The sequence below is a fragment of the Oenanthe melanoleuca genome, chromosome 15 (assembly GCF_029582105.1).
Source record: "Oenanthe melanoleuca isolate GR-GAL-2019-014 chromosome 15, OMel1.0, whole genome shotgun sequence".
NCBI classification, from domain to species: Eukaryota; Metazoa; Chordata; class Aves; order Passeriformes; family Muscicapidae; genus Oenanthe; species Oenanthe melanoleuca.
In genome coordinates this window covers 3,490,785-3,509,972 of record NC_079349.1, presented here as the reverse complement: position 1 = coordinate 3,509,972, position 19,188 = coordinate 3,490,785, and the positions used below count along the sequence as shown (strand labels likewise).

The 19,188-nt window shown below is 44.6% G+C and overlaps 2 protein-coding genes across 4 annotated transcripts in view; both read right to left on the bottom strand.

Annotated features, from left to right (window-relative positions):
• The window catches only part of ALDH2 (aldehyde dehydrogenase 2 family member), a 157,950-nt gene that overhangs the window by 129,111 nt on the left and 9,651 nt on the right, over nt 1-19,188 (bottom strand). The gene's annotated exons all lie outside the window — the stretch shown is intronic.
• MAPKAPK5 (MAPK activated protein kinase 5) lies at nt 113-19,045 on the bottom strand. 3 transcript variants are annotated; one of them, XM_056504701.1, is made up of 14 exons: nt 18,611-19,045; nt 15,642-15,715; nt 14,843-14,918; nt 13,912-14,009; nt 12,823-12,931; nt 10,910-10,999; nt 10,248-10,343; nt 9,198-9,278; nt 7,713-7,900; nt 5,787-5,907; nt 5,106-5,236; nt 4,422-4,543; nt 4,040-4,144; nt 113-3,094 (listed from the first exon to the last, which is right to left on the bottom strand). In XM_056504701.1, exons 1-14 carry the CDS (start codon nt 18,644-18,646, stop codon nt 3,000-3,002), a joined length of 1,422 nt encoding a protein of 473 aa, XP_056360676.1. In that variant the 5' UTR covers nt 18,647-19,045; the 3' UTR covers nt 113-2,999. The 3 variants fall into 3 exon arrangements, with proteins under 3 accessions (XP_056360676.1, XP_056360677.1, XP_056360678.1); XM_056504702.1 differs by having other exon boundaries at nt 10,910-10,995; nt 12,819-12,931; nt 18,611-19,044; XM_056504703.1 differs by having other exon boundaries at nt 4,428-4,543; nt 18,611-19,044.

Below are 19,188 nucleotides of genomic sequence, written 5' to 3'. Positions count from 1 at the left end.
CTGGACACTTCCAAGGAAAAGCAGGGTGGCAGGAGAATCCTGCTGCTCTTCCCTCCTGCTCCTTCCTTCTCTCCTACAGGGATTTGGGAACCAAACAAAAGCAGCCAGGAACTTTTGAGTTTAGTAAAATCATTTATATACAGGATGGGTAATATTTACAATGTAATACTGATCCAAAAGGAACTAACAGGGAACACTGAGAAGGAGAAATGAGAACATTTTAACACACAGGAGTTAAACATGGGGACAGACTGTTTCCAAAAGAAAACCCAAAAGTAATGACAGCAAAACTTTGACATGTTGCTATTTCCAATCAGAATCTCTTTCACTAATCAGGTTCTCTTAATTTTTATATAGAAAAGCTTCAAATAATCAAGTCACAGGAGAAGTCAGTTATACAGAAAATTTTGAAGAGGTCAAATGATTTCAGAGATTTTTCATCACTTAAATAAAATTCTAAAAAAATCCCAAAACCCAACAACCTCCAGAGCTTTCCCACATATTTTTAGTGTTTGTACAAAGAAATTCTTCTTTGATCCCACACTTCCAGCTCGAGATATTTACAATATTCACAGTCTTCTATAAAGGATCAGTAGATTTATTACCAAGTCAAACCTCAGAGAATCAAGACAAGGTGTCTTGCACTTGCTTCAACTGAAAATAAACTGAACACAGGAAGGAGAAAGTCAAATGCTACGTTCAAACATGTAAATGAATCCATTAAAGTTATTGAACTTTGAAATGTAAAACAAAACTTTTCCAAGAGTAAAAAAAAAATCAACTTTCTCATAGAAACAAAACCATTTGACCTTGAGTCTTCAAATTGTGTTTTCTTAATCTGTCCCTCCCCCCTCTGCTTCACATCAGGCCCTTCTTATTTATCAGACAAGAAAATATAGATTAAATCCATCAAAAGCAGTTCCTTGTGACAAAAGCCCTTGGAAATTTGTACAAATGTTCCCATCTCAGAATCAGCAGCACTTAAGGGATGAAGAAAAGGAGGAATCCACACCAGATCCCACTTTCCCCCCTGACTGCACTTCCAACAAATTCTGGCTCCCAAAATACTGCCTGAGGATTTTCCTCCTGGGAGGGCAGAGTTACAAAGTGCTTTTGGAGGGGATTTTTTGCTCTGCCATTCAAACAAAGGTGATTTCCTTGTTTCCATCTCTATCTGCCACACTTGAAAGTTTCGATTTCCCAGAAAAAAATACAGATTTCAAGTTCAAAATGAAACCATTTCAAGACATGACCTAGAATTACAGCAAGGACAGAAAAGCACATAACAGGGCTTGGTGGTACAGCCAAAAAAATGACAAAAACTCTCAATTTTTGGTAATTCTCTTCAGTTTTCATCAATAGGTCAGTGCACAAATATTCCAGGTAGTGTAAGAGGTACAATTCCAGCTCACACAAACACTCCCTGCTCCCATCAGAAGATGGATAAGGAGGGACTGTTCTTACCCTGCAATAAATCAGGCATTGGAAAACTGTCCACAGGATTAAGTAAAGCTGACAGAGAGAACAGGAAACAAAGCATCTCCTTCATGTAGAAAAAACAAGCCACTGTTTAGAAAATTGTATAGAAAGAGTCAGACACTGCTTTGCCATCCAGCTAAAGCTGCAAGGAAGTTTTGGTATAGAAAAGAGACAAAAAAAAGAACAAGGCTGGACTTTTGTAAGAGAGAATTGGGAGATTCATGGCTCAGGTTTGTCAATGTAAACCCAAAAATGGATGAGCTGTGAAAGACAACAACGTTCAGGAGTGGTCACTGATGGCCCAGGGTTGGCACTTCAGTCTGCAGACCAAACTCAGCCCATGTCTGCACGGATTTGGTACCAAAATAGCTCTATAAAAAGCCTCCGCCCGATCTCAAAAGAAAGAGAAGCAGAAAAGGTAGAAAACTAGAACTATGTACAGATTCTTGCCATTGGTTTGCTTTATCAGGATTTAAAAAAGCAGCTTTTGGAGCCAATGTTCCAGACTAGAGTAAGAACCTGCCCTGGGGAGGCAGCCAAGGAGCAGCCCTGCAGTTTGGCTCCCCCAAAGAGGAGCTTGAAGGCATCAGAGACGAGAATTTGGGCTCCAGAGACAAATCCCAGAGGTTGCCCAGAGCACTGGGAGCAGCTCTGCAAACAAGAGGACAAGTCAGAACCCAAGCCTTGGATCTTCTAGGAAGGAAAGAATGGGAATAGAGGGGTGGATCTCAAACAAACAAACCCAAGGCTGGTCTCGGTCTGTAGAAGATCCCACCATGGAAATTAAAATAATTTGTGCATAAAAACTTGAACATTCTTCTGTTCTGCTGTTGGACAAGGTGAGAAAAAGAAGAGTTTTGTGCTGAATGGTTGATTCAGCCTTAAAAAAGCTCTGAGGAAGATGAGGAGGAAGAAACAGAGGAAGTTAAGCCTTAAAGAAAGTCCGAGGGAGATGGGGAAGACAAAAGAGAGTCACTGCTCAGAACTGAAAATTTCAGCAAGCACATGGCCTCAGGTGCCTGGCCAAGGCACCAAGCCAGACTGAAAGTTATTTAATTGATTTTTCTCTACCTAAAGAACTGGAATTTAGGTGCCAAGGGGAGCTGTGAATTTGCATTTCACAGCACTTGCTTCAAGTACTCACTGAGCAAGGGCTTGAGAAACTGTGGCTCTCCTTCGCATACAGTCACTGCAGGGGCTGGATGTGGCAGGTGAAAGGCAGCTTCTGCAACTGGTTATTAAGAAAAAGAATGGTTTTTAACAATAAAATCCACCCCATTTGGGGGGCTCATGATTAACAGTACATAAGTGATCATATATACCTTGAGGAACTGAGTTTTAAAAAAATATTACAGTACCAATGATTTTTTTTTTTTTTTTGTATCTACAACTATACAGCATTTTCAAGCAGTATGGAAATTTAATGAAATAATTATGATTTATTAATTTACATAAAAATACTTTTTACAGTTAAAGAATAAATCTTAAATGGTAAAAAAAATAAGATTAAGAAGCTCCAGCTATTGAGAGTCGTGGGAATTTGTCTGCTCTTCAATCACTTGTTTGACGATTTCTGCCAGTTTTAGTCGATCTACTTTGTCTGTGAATCCTCTGCCTGGAAGAGAAAAAAACAGGTAATCAGCTGGAGCTGGGCACAAGGAGGAAAGCTGGAATTAAACAATGCTTCACACAGACTTAGGGCAACAGCAGCACAGGATCCAAAAGGAATTACAGAGCATAGTTCTGTTGGAAAAATCGAGCAATTAAAAATCTCAAGTAAAGCCAAGCAAATAGAACATAGGAGGAAGCAGGATCATGCCCTTGTGAAACTGCTGCTGCTCCTGGTCCCTGATATCCATCAGCACCTGCTCCTGGGGGTGACACCTCTGCCAGCCTCTTCTGCCCAGGAACACCTGAGCATTCCCAAGGTCACTTCCCACTTTAATTCTGCTTCCCACCCAAGCTGAGCTGCAGAGCTGCTCTGCTGACAGGGAGGAGCAGCCTCCAGCAGAGAGAGGGAATAAACAGCTGGATGGAAAGCAGCTCAACACAGCTGAAGAGGTTCCTAAAAGGATCAGAGAATTCTGGAATGGTCAGAAAGGACCTTAAAGGTCACCTGGTGCCTGGGCAGGGACACCTTCCAATAGCCCAGGTTGATCCAAGCCCTGTCCAACCCCTCCTTGGACACTTCCAGGGGTGCAGCAGCCACAGCTTCTCTGGGTAACCTGTCCAGAGCCTCCCCACCCTCACAGGGAAGGGTTTTTTCCATATATCCCATCTATCCCTGCCCTCTGGCAGTTTAAAATTCCCCCTTTTCCATCACAATCCATTTGTGCTGTTACATTCCTGGTGCCTCTGAAAACTCAACCCTGACCCTCAAACAGAAATCTCAAAGCAACACTTTCACCCCCATTTTGGGAACATCAGCTCTGGCAGAAGGGATAAAACAGTGTCAAAACCTAAATCAGCCCAAATCCAATAAATGTGGGGTTATTTCCATAGCAGGAGGTCTGTGCTTCCCCCCTTCCCACACTCCCTGTGTGAGAGCAGGGATTCTCACCATTCCAGCTGAAGCTCTGCAGGGTGTCTCGCAGCAATTTGCACTCCCTGTTGTATTTCCAGGCCTCCTGCATCACTTCATTCAGCTTCTCATCTTCATTCTCTCCTGTTTGGGACAACAAAGGGACACAGGTTTGGCCTCGTGCCTCAGCAAACTGGGCAGGAATAACTGCTGGCCCCACATCAACCAGGAAATGGCCTTTAAACCAAATATTCCTGTTTGAAAGTTCTTTTTAACAGCTCTGCATGTCACTAAAATTCCACATGAACCCAAATCCCAGCTCAGAGGCTGCTCAGGAACTTTGTTCTTCCTTCCTCACCACTGACACAGACACACCCAAAGTCGGTGTCTTTAGGAATAAAACGTTCTTAAAAGTGGCAACCTTTACCAGCCTGTGGTAGAATGCACTGAGCAATCACATCTCTCAGCTTCTCCAGGGCCACGTTGGAATCATTGCTTCCATTCTCAGGGTCATGGATGTAAACACCATCCTTTGGCTTGGTGCTGCACAAGAACAAGGGGGGAATAATTAGAATTTGGGCACAGCTCAAGTTCGTTACTCGTTGTGTAACTGCTCCAGTCTAACACAGCTCCTTCCCCCTCTGGGAAACTGGGAGGCAGCTTCAGCATTAATTATAATTAGTGTCCTATATTATGAGATAATCTTAAATATGGAGAAAAAGTAATATTCCTTTAAATAACTCCAATAAGGGTAATTCTAAAATGTATGAGTGTATTTTTTGGCTTAATTCAGAGAGAGAGAAAGAAAGAGGTTACTCAATTTCTTCAGTAAATAAATGTCAGGATGAGAGAAAAGATCTTGGAATTCTTTCTCCCAGTTTGCCTTATCTTACATGTGACCCATCATCCCATAAGGAATCTGTTCAATGCAGGACCAGAGCCCAACCTCCTTCCTGCCCTCACTGGCACATCTTGGCAGAAAAACCACATTGTGCCACTATTACTAGTGTGAGTAACCAAAAGTGAGTTAAAGCATCCAAAGTGAGCCTGTGCCATCCCCAAAGCCATTTTCCACCTTGTCCTTTCAAACCCAGCTCTGAGTTACCCCAGGAGTTTCCGCTTGCGCAGGATCGGGTTGTTCACGGAGTGAAGGGGCTTCAGGCTCACTTTCAGGTCTTGGATTCTCATGTTTGCAAGTTGTTCTGCATGAGCCTGTTGGATCCCTGCCACCATGGCCTGGAAAGACAAAAAAAGCACTTGGTGCAACGTGGACAAAAAAAAGAGGCACCAAAATCTGATTTATTTTGGAGATGTGCAAGAAAAATCAGGTTTGCATGAAGCAAGGTATGGTTAGAATTAAAATTAGTGACAAAATATCCCTGGGGGAGACAGGACAAAGGATTATCTCCTTCTCACATTCACAAGATTGACTGAAACCCTCTTTGAGCAGAAATTAAAGGAAACAAGGACTATTTGTTTAACTGGTGAGGTCAGGGGATAAAACGTGACAAGAAGAGGAAAGACTATGGAAGATCCCTCAGGCTCTGCTTTCTACCCTCAGCACGTGGCTGCTTGTTACCACTAATCTGGGAGCATCTCCTTCAAGCCCAAATTTCACATTTTACTTCCATTTTCATTTCTCTTTCCATTTTCTCCCTCTCAGACTCTCCTAAAGCAGAAGAGAAGCTCCTTATCTGCATAACCCCACAACAAAAAAGCCCTTCACCCATCCCAGAGCTCTCCTGCTCCTGTGCAACATTTCTGACCAAATAACTGCTGTTCAGACCTTGTCCATCATCAGCTGTGCAGAGGGCAGGATGTTGTCCAGGGCCTCTGTGGAATTGAGCCAGGGATGGTCCAACACCCCCTCAATGGTCAATCGCTCCTCAGGTTTCACCTTCAGTAGCCTGGGGAGGAAAGAATAAATCCCTAAGAAGGGCTTTGTTGATTTATAGAGAATTTAAGCATTCTAAAGGCCAAAAAAGAAACTTCTCCAAGAGTTCAAACTGCCTCAAAATGAGCCCAGCTCCTTGACCTTGCTGTGGTTTAATGCTGTCACAGCTCATCCAGGGCAAAGGAAGGTGCTAAGGGCATTCCTGGGATAGCCCTGTGCTGCTGAATTCCACAGCTGCTGCTCCCAGGTGGGAAACCACCTTCCAGAGGAACTGGAAACGAGCCAGACTGGCACTGGCTCATCCCCAGAACAGGCTGCACTCATTCCAAGGACTGTGGGCATGGAAACTTTGCAGGATTCACTGCTCCCACCGTGCCACTCCTCTGCAAAGTCCTCAACTAATGAACACTTTGGTTCCAGCTCCTCAAAATAAAAAACAACTTTATTCCAAGATTGCTGAAAACTCCATTAAATCAATTTTTTCTACCATGAAATCCTGGAAAGAGGATTTACAGTTAAATTTATCTTCTCATGATGAGCATAACTAAATAAAAAAAGCCAAATTTCCCACAGGGTGCTGACAAGTCATCCCAAAGTCTGAATGAGAATGGGAATGACTCCATGAGCTTGTCACACTTCCTTAGACAACTCCAGATCAGCTTCTTGGCTGCAGAGCACAATTGTTAAATGTACCAAGAAAGTGGAAATAACTTGTACAAAATGTCAGCAGCACCACGGGGGAGCTCAGAAATCTCATTTTCTGCCAACCAGGTTGAGTTCACTTTTGATACCAGACATGTGCATTCCTTTTCCATGCATTTTCCAAATCCTAACCCATTATCAAACTCTCATAAAGCTGGAGGTCAGAAATCAGCCTGGATCCATGTGACAGCATCCTGAGAGCTGAATTTCATGGGAATTTTAAAAGACAATGAAACCTTCTGCCTGTGGAGTTTCTGTGTGAGAATTAAGAGCTGAGCTTGGTGTAAAGGAAAGTTAATTTAGTGAAATTCTGGGGGGTTCTCCTGCACAGCTCCAGCACCCTCTCCAAACAATGTGAATCCCTGGAGAATTTACAGTACATCTGAGGAGCCAGTGACACTTTAAAATTAACCTCCCCAACTGTTTTCTTTTTTTCCTATTTATATTGCTTTTATTCTCTCAGTTTCTCTGGTGATGCAAAGGCAGTAAGTCCCTGTCACTTTTTTCAAAAATAAGTGAGGTCAAGCCCTAATCAGTGCCACATTCTTGCTCCCAAACAGACCAAGTCTTTGAAACACTCCCAGCTGAGGGATGTGCCCTGCATGGAAAACAGGCTCCATTAGCATTTGGAATAAAACATCCATGCAAAACCTTATCTGAGTCTGGCACCTCATGACAGATCTTAATCTCCCTCTCCATCCTCCTGCCTGACTCTTTTTAGGCTGTGTATGATGTGCACAGGGCTTTAGGGGACAGATTTACCACATCCCATTAAAGGCACTTGATTTTCACAGGAATTTCAACATTATGCCAGGAAATCCACGCTGGCTGTGTTATCCTGAAACCCTTCAGTGCTCCCTCTCCCCTTAAAGACTATACACAATTCACCCCAACAAGAGACATCAAAATTAAACACTTGGGCAGGGAAAGGAAAACATTTCCCAGACTTGGTTTATGCTCAGTGTAAGGGAGAATTTGTCAGCTGGATGAGCTGCAGACAAAACAACCCTTGGGATAAAGCACTTCCAGGTGCTTTTGCCAATTCCTAAACATCAAAACATTCCAATTCCTTAACACAAGCACAGAGCAACACAAGACTTTCCTCCACAGACTCACTTTCTCACAATGTCTTTTGCCATTTCTGAGATCTGGCTCCACTCTTCCTCTGGGAATTCAAAGCTCCCTGTCATGATCTTTTTCCTCATGTCCTTGGGAATCGTCCGGCTGTGGTGCTTGGAGTAAAAGGGGGGGTACCCACACAGCATCACGTAGATAATCACCCCCAGGGACCACAGGTCACAGCTCTGCAAGCAAGGAAAGGGTCACTCTGGGCAGCACTTTGCAGCAGACAGTGAAGAAGTTGTGGTAAAAGTTCTGTGGGATTCCCTAAGGGAACAGAACCAGCTCAGCTCCTCCTCCAGATCCACCTTTGTGGATAAATCTGGCTGCATGTTCCAAGCTCAACAGCTTCCAGGTGGTTGGAATTGTCTGGGAACAGCCAGGGCTGCAGAGGTGTGAGAGGTTTATTCCTGCTACCCCAATCCCATAAAAAGAACCCAGACTGAAAATCAGCAAAGGGATATTAAATCAGAGCTGTCAGGGAGAGGAAGGAGCAGGAGCAGGAGCAGGACTGGATTGCCATGGAAGGACAGAGCACCTGGAAACCTCTCAGTGTCCATTCTGGGGAGCCAGGGGAGTGCCAGGTGTGCTTTTGCAGGCCCTTCCCTCAGCAGCCTTTTCCCCCAGTGCCACCAGGGCTGCACAGATCAATTCTTCACAGGAAACATGAAAAGAAAATCACTCCCACCTTGGGAATCCCAAATCAAGAGACAAGAGAGGGAAGAAGAAACTCCATATTGAAAACATTATTGGTAAACTCTAAAGATTACAATCACCAACCTGGTTCTCCAGGATGGAGAGAGGCAGGCAGAGCACTGAAGAAGGCAGATTTATTAATTAATTTATTTAATATTTGCTTTAACTCTCTGAGGCTATGAAATGCTAACACTGCACATCAAATACCTGCTCAGGCACATGGTGGAATAAACAACCATCCCTAAAACTGGAATCAGGGCAGATCCTTACACTGGGATCACAAACCAGATAAATTTAATTAAAACTGACACACCCAGAACACTCAGTGATTCAAGCACTGCTCAGCCAGCAGGAGACAGTGGTGATAATAAGGAGGAAAATGTTTTGGAATGCCCAAAAAAGACTGTGACTTTTCAGGACGTTTCCTGCCATGATTTTGCCAAGATTCCAGCAGCTACACAATAAATTCTTGGTTGTTTTCCAGAAGATCCAGGTACAGAGCAGTTTCTGGCACAGCTGCCTGAACAAGGAATGCTCTGCACATCCAGCAGGAAAGAGATTCCCTTTGAACAGAGGTGAAAGAACTTCCCTCATGGCCTCACTCCAGCAGAGTCACTCTCCTCTCTCTAAAATCTTGTCCATAGTTAGTGCTCCTTAAGAGCATTTGTGTATTTTTCTTTATTAGAGGATCATTAATTAGGTTTGCACTAAGTGTGCATTTCATTATTTGCTCTATCAGAAACACCAGTGGGTGGGGAAGATTTTTAAAGATGTTTCCCAGCTCACCTTGTTGTAAGTGTAAGGGGTTGGAGACGTGGGGATAATACCAGACTTTTCTTTCTGATGTCTTCTTTGTGCCTCCAATACCTGGTGAGAGGGGAAATAAAAACAAACAAAGAAAAATCCATCTCATTAACAGACAACACAACCAGCAAAGCCTATAACAAAGATTCCTGATGATTTTCTATTTAGGAAACTTATTCCAGCTACTGAAGACTACCTAACTCCAATTTTTCTCCCTAAGAAAGACTGGAGCTTTCTGCATGGAGAAAATACTAGAATATGTAATATTTCAGGGCATTGAAATCTCCAGTTCTGCCTGAATTAAAGCAGTTGCTCAGAACCTCCAACCCCTCCATGCTTGGAACCAGGACCCAAAGTGTGTTTGAGAGGTAACCCAAGCTCCAGAGCCTTTCCCAGAACAAATCCCATCAAAAGTGTCCCTTGCTGATGCACTCTGTGGGCTTGGCTTGCAGGGAGCCCCAGCAGGCTCTAGCTGAGAAGAAATGTTCAGGGCATGCTCTGATCTCTGAATTGCCCTTCCCAATGATTAAAGGCTGCCCAGCACTGCAATTAAATCTCCATCTGCAGCTGCTTTTCATTTTCTCCAGGGCTCCAACACAAAGGACAGGAGAGAGGGGGAAAGCAGGACTACAAAGAGCAGCCTGTGTGTAATTATAGATTGTGTTTAATGACAGGGGGGCCAGGCCAAGGTGCCCTGGTACCAACCCTGCCACTGCCCTTTGTGAGCAACCACTTCTCAGAACCTTTTTGTTCCAGCAAAGTCCTTTTTAATGGAATCCTGAATGAGCTTGAGCTGGAAGAAGGATGGCAAAGCAGTGGTTTCTCCAAACCAGCTGCTTGAATACAGCTAAAGGCCAATTGTCACCATCAGTGCTGAGCAGAGTCTGGGAAATCTGCCTGATCAACAGATCCAGCTCCAAAGTGCAGTGATTCCTGCACTCAGAGCCCTTCCCAGGACTGAAAATGATGTGGATATAAAGGCTCAGGCAGTAAGTGATCCCCCTTTAGCCCAGAGCAGGAACTGGTTGTTACCTGAGGTGCTACATAATAGGGAGTGAACTGGGGTGTCATCAAGTCACCTTGGTCTACTTTGGCAAAGCCAAAGTCACACAATTTAACAGGTGCATCCTAAAACAAGGAGAAGAGGCTTTATTAGACAAATCTCATTAAATCAGCTTTTCTAACACATAATTCTCCCCCTGTCCTCATCTCACCTTTTCCAAACCTCCACCTCTCACTGTATTTATACCCTCACACTCCACCTGGCAGCTGAAAAGTCACAAACTGATCTTTCCAAACAGAGCTTTTGCTTTTCTGGGTGCTCTGGGCCAGGAACAGCCCCCTCAGGGACTGGGAAAACACTGAGCCCCTTGCAGGGAGATCACTGCATAGCCAGGCTGGTTGTGAGCAGGAGAGACAAAAATTGCTTGGATCTATCAAAGCACCTCTAGGTAAAGGGTCAGAACATCCTGATGAGGGGGCAGAGCTGGATTCTGTGTTCAGGTGGAGAACCTGACTCTGTTTAACAGCAGCAGCAGGGACTCACTGCCCTCCAAGGAGATCAGGGGATGGAAGAGCACCAAGTGCATCCAGTGATTCAATTTTGTCACCAAAACATTGATGTCATTTTATCACTACTCTGAGAGCCACCCTGGAGCCATTTTACAGAATTCAGCAGCAAATGTTCATCTTACCAGAGAGTTATCCTTGAAAAGGAGATTCTCAGGCTTGAGGTCTCTGTGTGCAATGTTTAGTGAGTGGCAATGCTGCAAAGCCAAAGCTATCTGGAAAAGGGCACAATAAATCAGCTACAATCACCAACCTCCTCCTGCAGCCTGGACATTCATTTCAGCTTTACAAAGGACATTTCCAACCCCAGACATTTTCACTCCACTTGGATGGAGTTGTCAGTTAGGACAAGCCTGACCCTGCTGGGCAGTGGTGCAGTGAAGTGACAACTGGGACATGAATCCCAAAAACAAAAAACAAAAGCCAGGCTGGCCTGGGCTTCCCAATCACCTCAGTTTGAGAACTCAAGGCATTGAGAGCCCCAAAAAGTGAAGCAGGTGCTGCCAGTGGCCCTTCCCTGCTGTGCCAGGGCTCCAGGGGGCTGCCCCTGCCCAGCAGTTCCACCCTGCTGAACTCTCAGCAGTGAGTTCTTGCTTCAGGATTCCAGAGAATTATTCACTGCACTTGTTCCTGCCTGGAGATCCAACACTCAGGCAGTTTTGCTCTTTAATTTTGGATAACACTGCCTGCACTTTAATCATTCTGTGGATATCCCACAGAAATGCATTCCTGGATTCTTTCAAGGATGCTTTAGGAACCTGCAATCCAGGCAGGAAAGCTCCAGGGACTGGACATTTCCAAGTGCAATTCATTTAAAGAAAAGCCAAGTATAAATATTTAAACAGCATTCCTGAGACAAAAGTGAGGCACAGCCTCACAACCCTTATTTGGAAGTATCCCTGCTGGATTCTGTAGGATCCTACCAAGTTTAGAGTCCTTAAAAAATTTCAAATTATTGTCACAAGAGAACTTCACTGCTAATTTAGCTCAGCAATAAATACAAACACATTCCCAGAGAAAATGAGGCAGTGCTGTGACAAGGTTTAACCATTCCTGGGTACAAGACAGTGATGAAGAACCATTAGAGAAAAGAATTTTAGAGAGACTTTGACATTTCAAACTTCATTTCTATAAACATTAAAGCAAAGAGTTACTTGAGACATGAATAACCCAAGTGTACACACAGAATTCAAATCAAAGTCTTGACTTCTGGTAAAGTTTTACAAGATTTCCCCACCATGTCAGAATCAAACAGCCCAAACAAACTGTCAAGAATAATTCTGTACTTCCACCTCATTTCTTTGTTGGATGAGACCAAAAAGTACCAGCACAATTAGCATTTCATTAGAAACAAGTCAAAGCACAAAAGGAACACAATTTTTTTTGCCCCAGGTTCAAACATTCTCCCTCCAGCTGAGGGGAACTGGGGATCCCAGCACTGAATTCCACAGAGATCCTTCTGAGAGTCCCAGCAGCAACAAAAAACCTGATGGACACCAAAACCCCTGCAGAAACCACTGTGGAGGTTATAAAACACAGCACTCAGGAGTGAGCTGGGAGAGAAAGGGTGAAGGAAAAACGACATTGGAACAAACAGACACAAAATCAGAACAAACAGACACATTCCTTGGTATCTTCCAGGAATTCCATAAGCCCAAGCCCAGAACCCAGCCTGAAAACCCCTGGCCCAGAGGAGAGAAAAGCCAAGGGGGTCACGGAGATTCCAGAGCTCAGGAGTCCTGCTGGAGGCAACACTTTTAGGACAAGAGGAATGACAAAGTTCTCCTGGAAATCTTCTCTAGAGCAGGTGTGGAAAAGCAAAGTTAAGCACAGCAGACCCAGAGAACAAGCCCACACCTTCAATCCTTTATTCCTAGTAAAGCTTTGGCATTGTCACTTATAACAAAGCAGGCAATGATCATCGGATCAGAACTGAGGATTCTTTTCTTTAATCCTTTTTTCCCACCCTTCCAGCCCCAGGAATTGTCCCTACTTTAGCCAGAGCATGATGGATTTGCTGGGACAGGGGGTGACTTGCCTGCTTTGTTACTTGGCTGGCTTGCTTCTCAGTAAAGTGCCGGTGCTGGCTGATTCTGTGGAAGAGCTCTCCCCCTTCCATCATCTCCATTACAATTAGGAGCCGAGCCCTGTTCAAAAGCATTTCATGTTGTTACATTCAAAAACCATCCAAAAGAACAGAATTGCTAAGCTAAGAATGCGTATTTCACACAAACACTGCTTTCTCTATGCTGCTTTTTTTGGGGATATTTTGGTGTTGTCCTTTTGCCTTCAAATCTAAAACCTGCAGGATTTTCTGGCTCCCAGTGATTGGCAGCCAGGAATCTCCAGTTTGCTCCTCCTGATGGGCTCCCACATCCAGCTGGAACAAACTTGGCATGGATACATCCAGTTCCAGCCAGGATGGAGCTGGAAGTCATGTGGACACTCCAAGGGATAACTCTGCTCTCAAGGTTACACAGCACAAGGATGCTTTTGAGTCTGGATCCCCCATTATTTTATTTTACAACTTTATTGCCATAATTATGAAGGATAAAAAAATAGGAAGGTGGAGATCAGGGCTGCCAGATCCTCAAGGAATTAACTGCAAGTTCCCACCACAACAAAAGCAGCTACACCAGAGCCTAAGACAGGTCTCAGCTCTTTCATTCTCCCAGCTCTGATGATTTTCTCCACTAAGATCCTATCAGAAGACAATATTTTTATCCTAATATAATAATGCACAAAAAAAAAAAAAAAAAATCACTCTGCTCCACGTTTTCCTGTGTTCATTTTAAGCAGGACAATGCATTGAGAGTTTTCAGGGCTGAATTTCATATTTTTAGAAACAACTCTTTCACACAATGCAGACTGAATCAATGGAAAACCTAAAAAAATGGAGATGCATTCAAAACAGGGAGTGAAGGAGGCAAAATAATTGAAATACACAAAAGTCTGGAAAAAAAATAAAACAACAGCTGCTTGGTCTGCAGGATAATTATTATACCTGGGACCCCCTTTAAATAATAATTTTGTGATTAAAACCAAACAAAAAAAAGCAAACTCCACTATACCTTGGGCTAAACATGGAAAGCAAGCGGTGGGAATGAATCACCCTATGTAATCTTACCTGGGGCTGGATTCATGTGGGAACTGCACACTGTTAGCATAAACTTCAATTATTTGAACAATATTGGGATGTGTTGCACACATCATGTGCAGACGTACCTTGAAGAGAAGGGAAGAGCTGTTACTGCACACAGGGACAGGCAGCTGAGCCCTGCTCACCTCCAGATAAAAACACCCCCAAAGTGCTGACAGATTATGGAATCACACACAGAGCTCTGGGAAAAGCTCAGAACTGGAGTTCTTTACAGAAATTTCAGGACAGAATCAGCTTTAAAGTAGAAATTTAGGTGCAGCTGGAAGTGGAAATGAATGGATAAGCCCTAAAATTCCATAATCTGATTTCTTTCATGGCTAAGAACTCACAACACCTGGAATGACACCTCCTGTCCCAACATCCAGGAATTTTCCCCACTTTAAAGCTCCCTGGGCTGCTCAGTCAAGCCAAGTCTTGGTGCTTTTTTACACAGATGATTTTTATGGCAATTTTAAAGGAGAATTTGCTCAGTAACAAGAGATGGAAGTTGCCTAAACCTCGAGGACAATTAATCCTTCATTAAATTCCCAATAGCTTGGAGGAGTGCCCATCGTTCCACAGGCTGACAATCTGACACCTCAGGAATTCCCAAGCAGTGTTAAAAACTCCCTTAGCTCCTGGCACATGGAAAAATCCATTTCCACAACAACTTGAAGCATTCTTGGAGTAATGACATCCAAGAGTGAGAAGTATGAAAAAAAAAAAAAATTCCCTCTCTGTTCCATTACAGGGAGAAGGACAGCTTTAAAATCCAGCTCAATTATTATAAATAAATCTCTGGAAGCACAGCCAGCAAATGGGGGTTTGGTGGTGAGGTTTTTATTTTTAAAACATTTTAAAAACATTTAAAAATCCCAGCAATGGAAGGTTTTTTTGGAGAGAAAAGCAGGAACTGTACCTCATTTCGAGCTTTTGGACGATCGAGGAGGATTTTCAGTGCAAATCGTTCTTGGGAGGATTTTTTCATGCAGACTCTGGTATTACAGCAACAAAATCATTCAGTCAGCAAGGAGGTTAAAAAGAGACACCTGAAGCAATTGATTTGTAGCTCTGAGTTTGTTCTCCACGTGGGAATTCCCAGGAATGCCCCCAGTTTGGGATACACAGGGAACATCCCAGCTCTCACCCTAAATTCAGCCTCAAGAGAGATTTTGGATGGAAATAACCCAAAGCACATTTGAACACCCCCAGGGACGTTGGAATAAATAAATAGTTTGGAATGGATAACGTGGTTTGGGAAGGAAATCCTCATTTTGGATGAATTTTTTCTCTTTTTCTCCCCCTCATTTAACAATTGAGGAAAGGGCCCATGTTTGAACAGGCAGCCAAAAGAAAAAATGAAGCAACACAAAAAGGATGAGGAGAACCCAGACAGGAAGATAAAAGATGGGAAGGACAAAGGGAGCACCCAGGAACAGCAGCACAGTGGTTTGCCAGCACAAATTTCTGTTGGAAATTTCAGGAATTCTGAAATTCATTATTCCGCAACCAATTCCTCTTCCTGCCTGGCTGTGGGAACACATCAGAACAGAAAAGGGAGAAGTTTTCCATCCCAAATTCCCCAAAAAAAGACAAAACCCCTCCTGCACAACTCCAGTGGGGCAGAGGCATTTGTTATTTATAATTTTCCATGTCTCCCATCACCACATTTAGTAAAATACTCACAGGTCAGGGACAGTCCCAGAGTGTTCCCTTACCTAACAGGCCCACTGATCCCAGCTCCCAGCTTCTGAGTCCAGTTTATGTTGTATTCCTCTAAAATGGAGGTTTCCTGTTCAGGAAGGAGCAGGAGGAGGGAAAACACAGTCAATAAATACATAATAAATAAAATTATTACAGCCTTTCAAAAAAAATACCAGCTCAGCAGATCTGAATGTAAAAATGCCTGCTGGGGAGTTTGCTTTCCTGAGGAAAATTAAATATAAATATAAATAAATATCAATACTCATTATTTACATTATTAAAATTGTATCTCTGCAGCTGGAATTTCAAAATAGGGTTATTGAGAGCAGTAAATGTGATTCTGTGCTTTTAATACCTGAAGTGTGACATTTCTCCCTGACTCAGTTCCAGCTTCCTACCTACAAATGATCAATCACAATGAAACAAGGAGCCCATTTCAGCATTAAAATGTATTTTTTGGTCATAGGAAACAGAAAATTGCAGGTTCCAAACTGTTGGAACCATCACACTGTTAATTAAACCCTGCTTGAATAATTTTAGATTTTTCTGATAATGAACCAGGCTCCTTTTGTTCAAATCCACACAGATAGGGCTGGGTTTTGTTAGGCCACAGCTTGGGTGCTCTCAGGCTTAACCACATCCCAAGGCAGGCTGTAAATCCTGTGCTCAGAGCTTTGATTGATGCCCTGAGCTCAGCCTTTGTTCCTTTATTAAATTCCTGCCTCTGCTCAGGATAAATCACAGCAAAAGGAGCTGCTGCAACAGCAGCACTGGGGAAGCTTAAGGAAAAAAAATGCCAAATACACTGGAAATTCATAAAATAGGAAGGGGCAGAAGTTTCAGTGGATCACAGGAATTTGTGGTTTTCAGGAGGAGCTCAAAGAAACTTATTAATTCAACTCAGATAAATTTCACTTATTAGTGTAAAGCTGATTTAATTTTCCTGATATTCAGCTGCAGAGAACTGAAGGCAGCAGGGGTGGAATGAAAACATAATTTTAGGAGGGCATTAATGAGCATTTAATTTCTATTTCCTATTCTGCCATTGTTTTAAAGAAAAAGACAACAATTTTACTTCCTGCACTTTTAAAATCTGGATCCCAACCTTCATCCCAAAGCAGCTTCACAACTCAGAAGTTAAAATGAATAATTAAGTGGTCAAGAAACACAAATGACACCAAACCCAGGATTTGATGCCCAGCATCAGGAATGGGAGCTCCAACTTCAGCACCAGGAATTCCCAACATTGGCAAAGAAAGGTTGGACTCCACCACCTTGGGAGTTTTTTTCCAACCTTAAGGATTCCATGATTCTGATCCTAAACAGCTGGAAATGTTTCAAAAGCACCAATGTCACATCCTAGGGAATTCCCTCTCCTGTTCCTTCAACCTCTCCTTGATTCTCAAACATGAATCCCAGACCTTGAACCAAAGAACAACCAAACCTGACCTAAACCAAGGATCTGAGAAGCAAAAAAAATCAGTATAAAGCATAAAAGTATTAAATTATGAGTTAGATTCAGGCTGTGCCCAGAATTCCAGGGATTTGCCCAGGGAGTTTGGGTTGAACCCCTCTGGACTGGGAGGAGCAGGAGCAGAGAATTGTCCCAACACTTCCACAACTGCTTCAGCTTTTTAGCTTTAAACCCCAAGAGTTCTGATGGACCTTTCCCTTCCCATGAAATACCACAGAAATACTTCAATCCCATTTTTCCCAAGCTTTCAGGATGGCTCCTTTTCTGGAGTGTGCCAAGAAAAACACAGGGAACAGTTCTGACATTTCATCTCAGGGGTTAATTACAACCTCGTTAGATTTCCTTCTATTCTGGGCTTTTTTTAGGGCAAACCCCACAAATTTTCAATGTGGAAATGCTCAAGGCCAGGCTGGAAAAGGCTTGGAACAACCTGGGATAGTGGAAGTGTCCGTGCCCATGGAGGGGGTGGAATGGGATGAGATTTAAGGTCCTTCTAACCCAATTTCCTCCAGGATTAATCAATGGCACAAGGTAAAGAATCTGCAGAAAGGTTTGAAAACCTTGGTTTACATCCCTCTATCCCAACAGGGAGTTCTCCAGCTCCCACAGGAAACCCCCCCAGCCAGGGCACAGAGGGATGCTGAGCTCACACCCTGAACCCTGCATGTGTTCAGCTCCAAACACACAAATCCCACACTCCAGAGTTGCAGCAGCTGAACAGGAGCTCTGGGAAGGCTTCCTGACATCCCAAGGATCAGGAAAAGGGAACAGTGACAGTGAATGAGAGGAGTTAGGATACAGGGCTCTGACTGGAAAATGTGGGGAAATTCTCTTTAAGGACAGACTGTTCTTTATGTTTAATTTTGTAGCTTTCAAGCCTGATGAACAAGAGTATTTAATCTGTGAAGCAGAGCAGCCAACAAGCTTTGAGTGATGTCCAGGTGTTAGAAAACCGAATTACTTGGTGTTGGAATTGCTGTGATAAGATTTAGGGCTTGATGTGTTTCAGTGGCATTAGATCTGGGAAAGGTGAACAAAGCTTGGGAAGAAGGGTTTGGACAAAAGGAACGCAGAACTTATGGGCCATGAGGACACTGGGGAGAACCCCCAGGATAAGGAAGAAACTAAAAACCACAACTTTGTGTTTCCCCAGCTCCAGTGGGTAAAAGGGAATCTCAGCAATCGTGACCAACTCAGAGCCCCCGAGCTACAGGAAGAGAAGGACCGAGCGTGGCACTAATTACCACGGGGAATGAGAGAATCATTAACCAATAGAACACTAATTAATAAGAGAACTGCACAACTTGTAGCCAATGAGCGCTAATTCCTTTGTTTGCTAAAATGCACAAATAGCAAAAAGTTTGGCCGGTTGGGCTGCTCGGTGTGCGGGATCTTTCCCCTCGCCCCCTGCGCGGAGCGAACAACCTCTGCTTCCCACACCGGGGTAAAAAACCCCAAATCGGCCGCACGGGCACCGTGACCCGGCCACCCCAGCCCGCTCTCGCCAACCTTGATCGTCTTGTCCATGTCGTGATCCTGCGACATCGTCCCGCGGGAGCCCGGGGCACGGCGGGGCGCTGCGCCGCCTCAGGCAAGGCGCAGCCCCGGAGGAGCCTTTGTGCGGCCGCCGCTCCGCCTCATGCCCGGCCGGGCGGGCCGCGGCTGCCGGACCCCGCGGCGCGGGGAGGGCGCGGGGCCCGCGCGGAGCCGCCGCTCAACCGGGAGGAGCCGCCCGGGACCCGGACATCGCCGGCACCCCGCGCCGGGCAGCCCCGCCGGCCGCCGCGCCCCGCCGCAGCCCCGCTGCCGCCGCCGCGGTCCCCACGGGAGGACGGAGCGGGATCGCCGCGCCCGCCCTGTGCCCGCCGCGGGATTTTGGGAGCCGCCGCCACGGCGCTGGCGCGGTTTGCAGGCGGCTGCCGGCAGCTCTAAAAGCGCGACGGTAACGGCAAAGCCCCCGAGGGGCTTTCGAGAGAGGCGGCGCCTTGTGATGACGTTGTAACACCGATCCTCGGGGGCGGGGCGAAGCTCTCTGCCCCGCCCCCTGCTGGGCTCGCGTGAGGGGCGGGGCAAAACGAAATCTCGCG

Bases quoted from the DNA above. Each gene is read 5' to 3' on its own strand.
- MAPKAPK5 (XM_056504701.1), bottom strand. From the start codon at position 18,646: ATGTCGCAGGATCACGACATGGACAAGACGATCAAG. The intron at 12,932-13,911 runs GTAAGATTACAT...GCTTTTGAACAG, and splicing joins CCACATGAATCCAGCCCCAG to GGCTCGGCTCCTAATTGTAA. The intron at 5,908-7,712 runs GTGAGTCTGTGG...TTTCCTCCCCAG, and splicing joins GCAAAAGACATTGTGAGAAA to GCTACTGAAGGTGAAACCTG.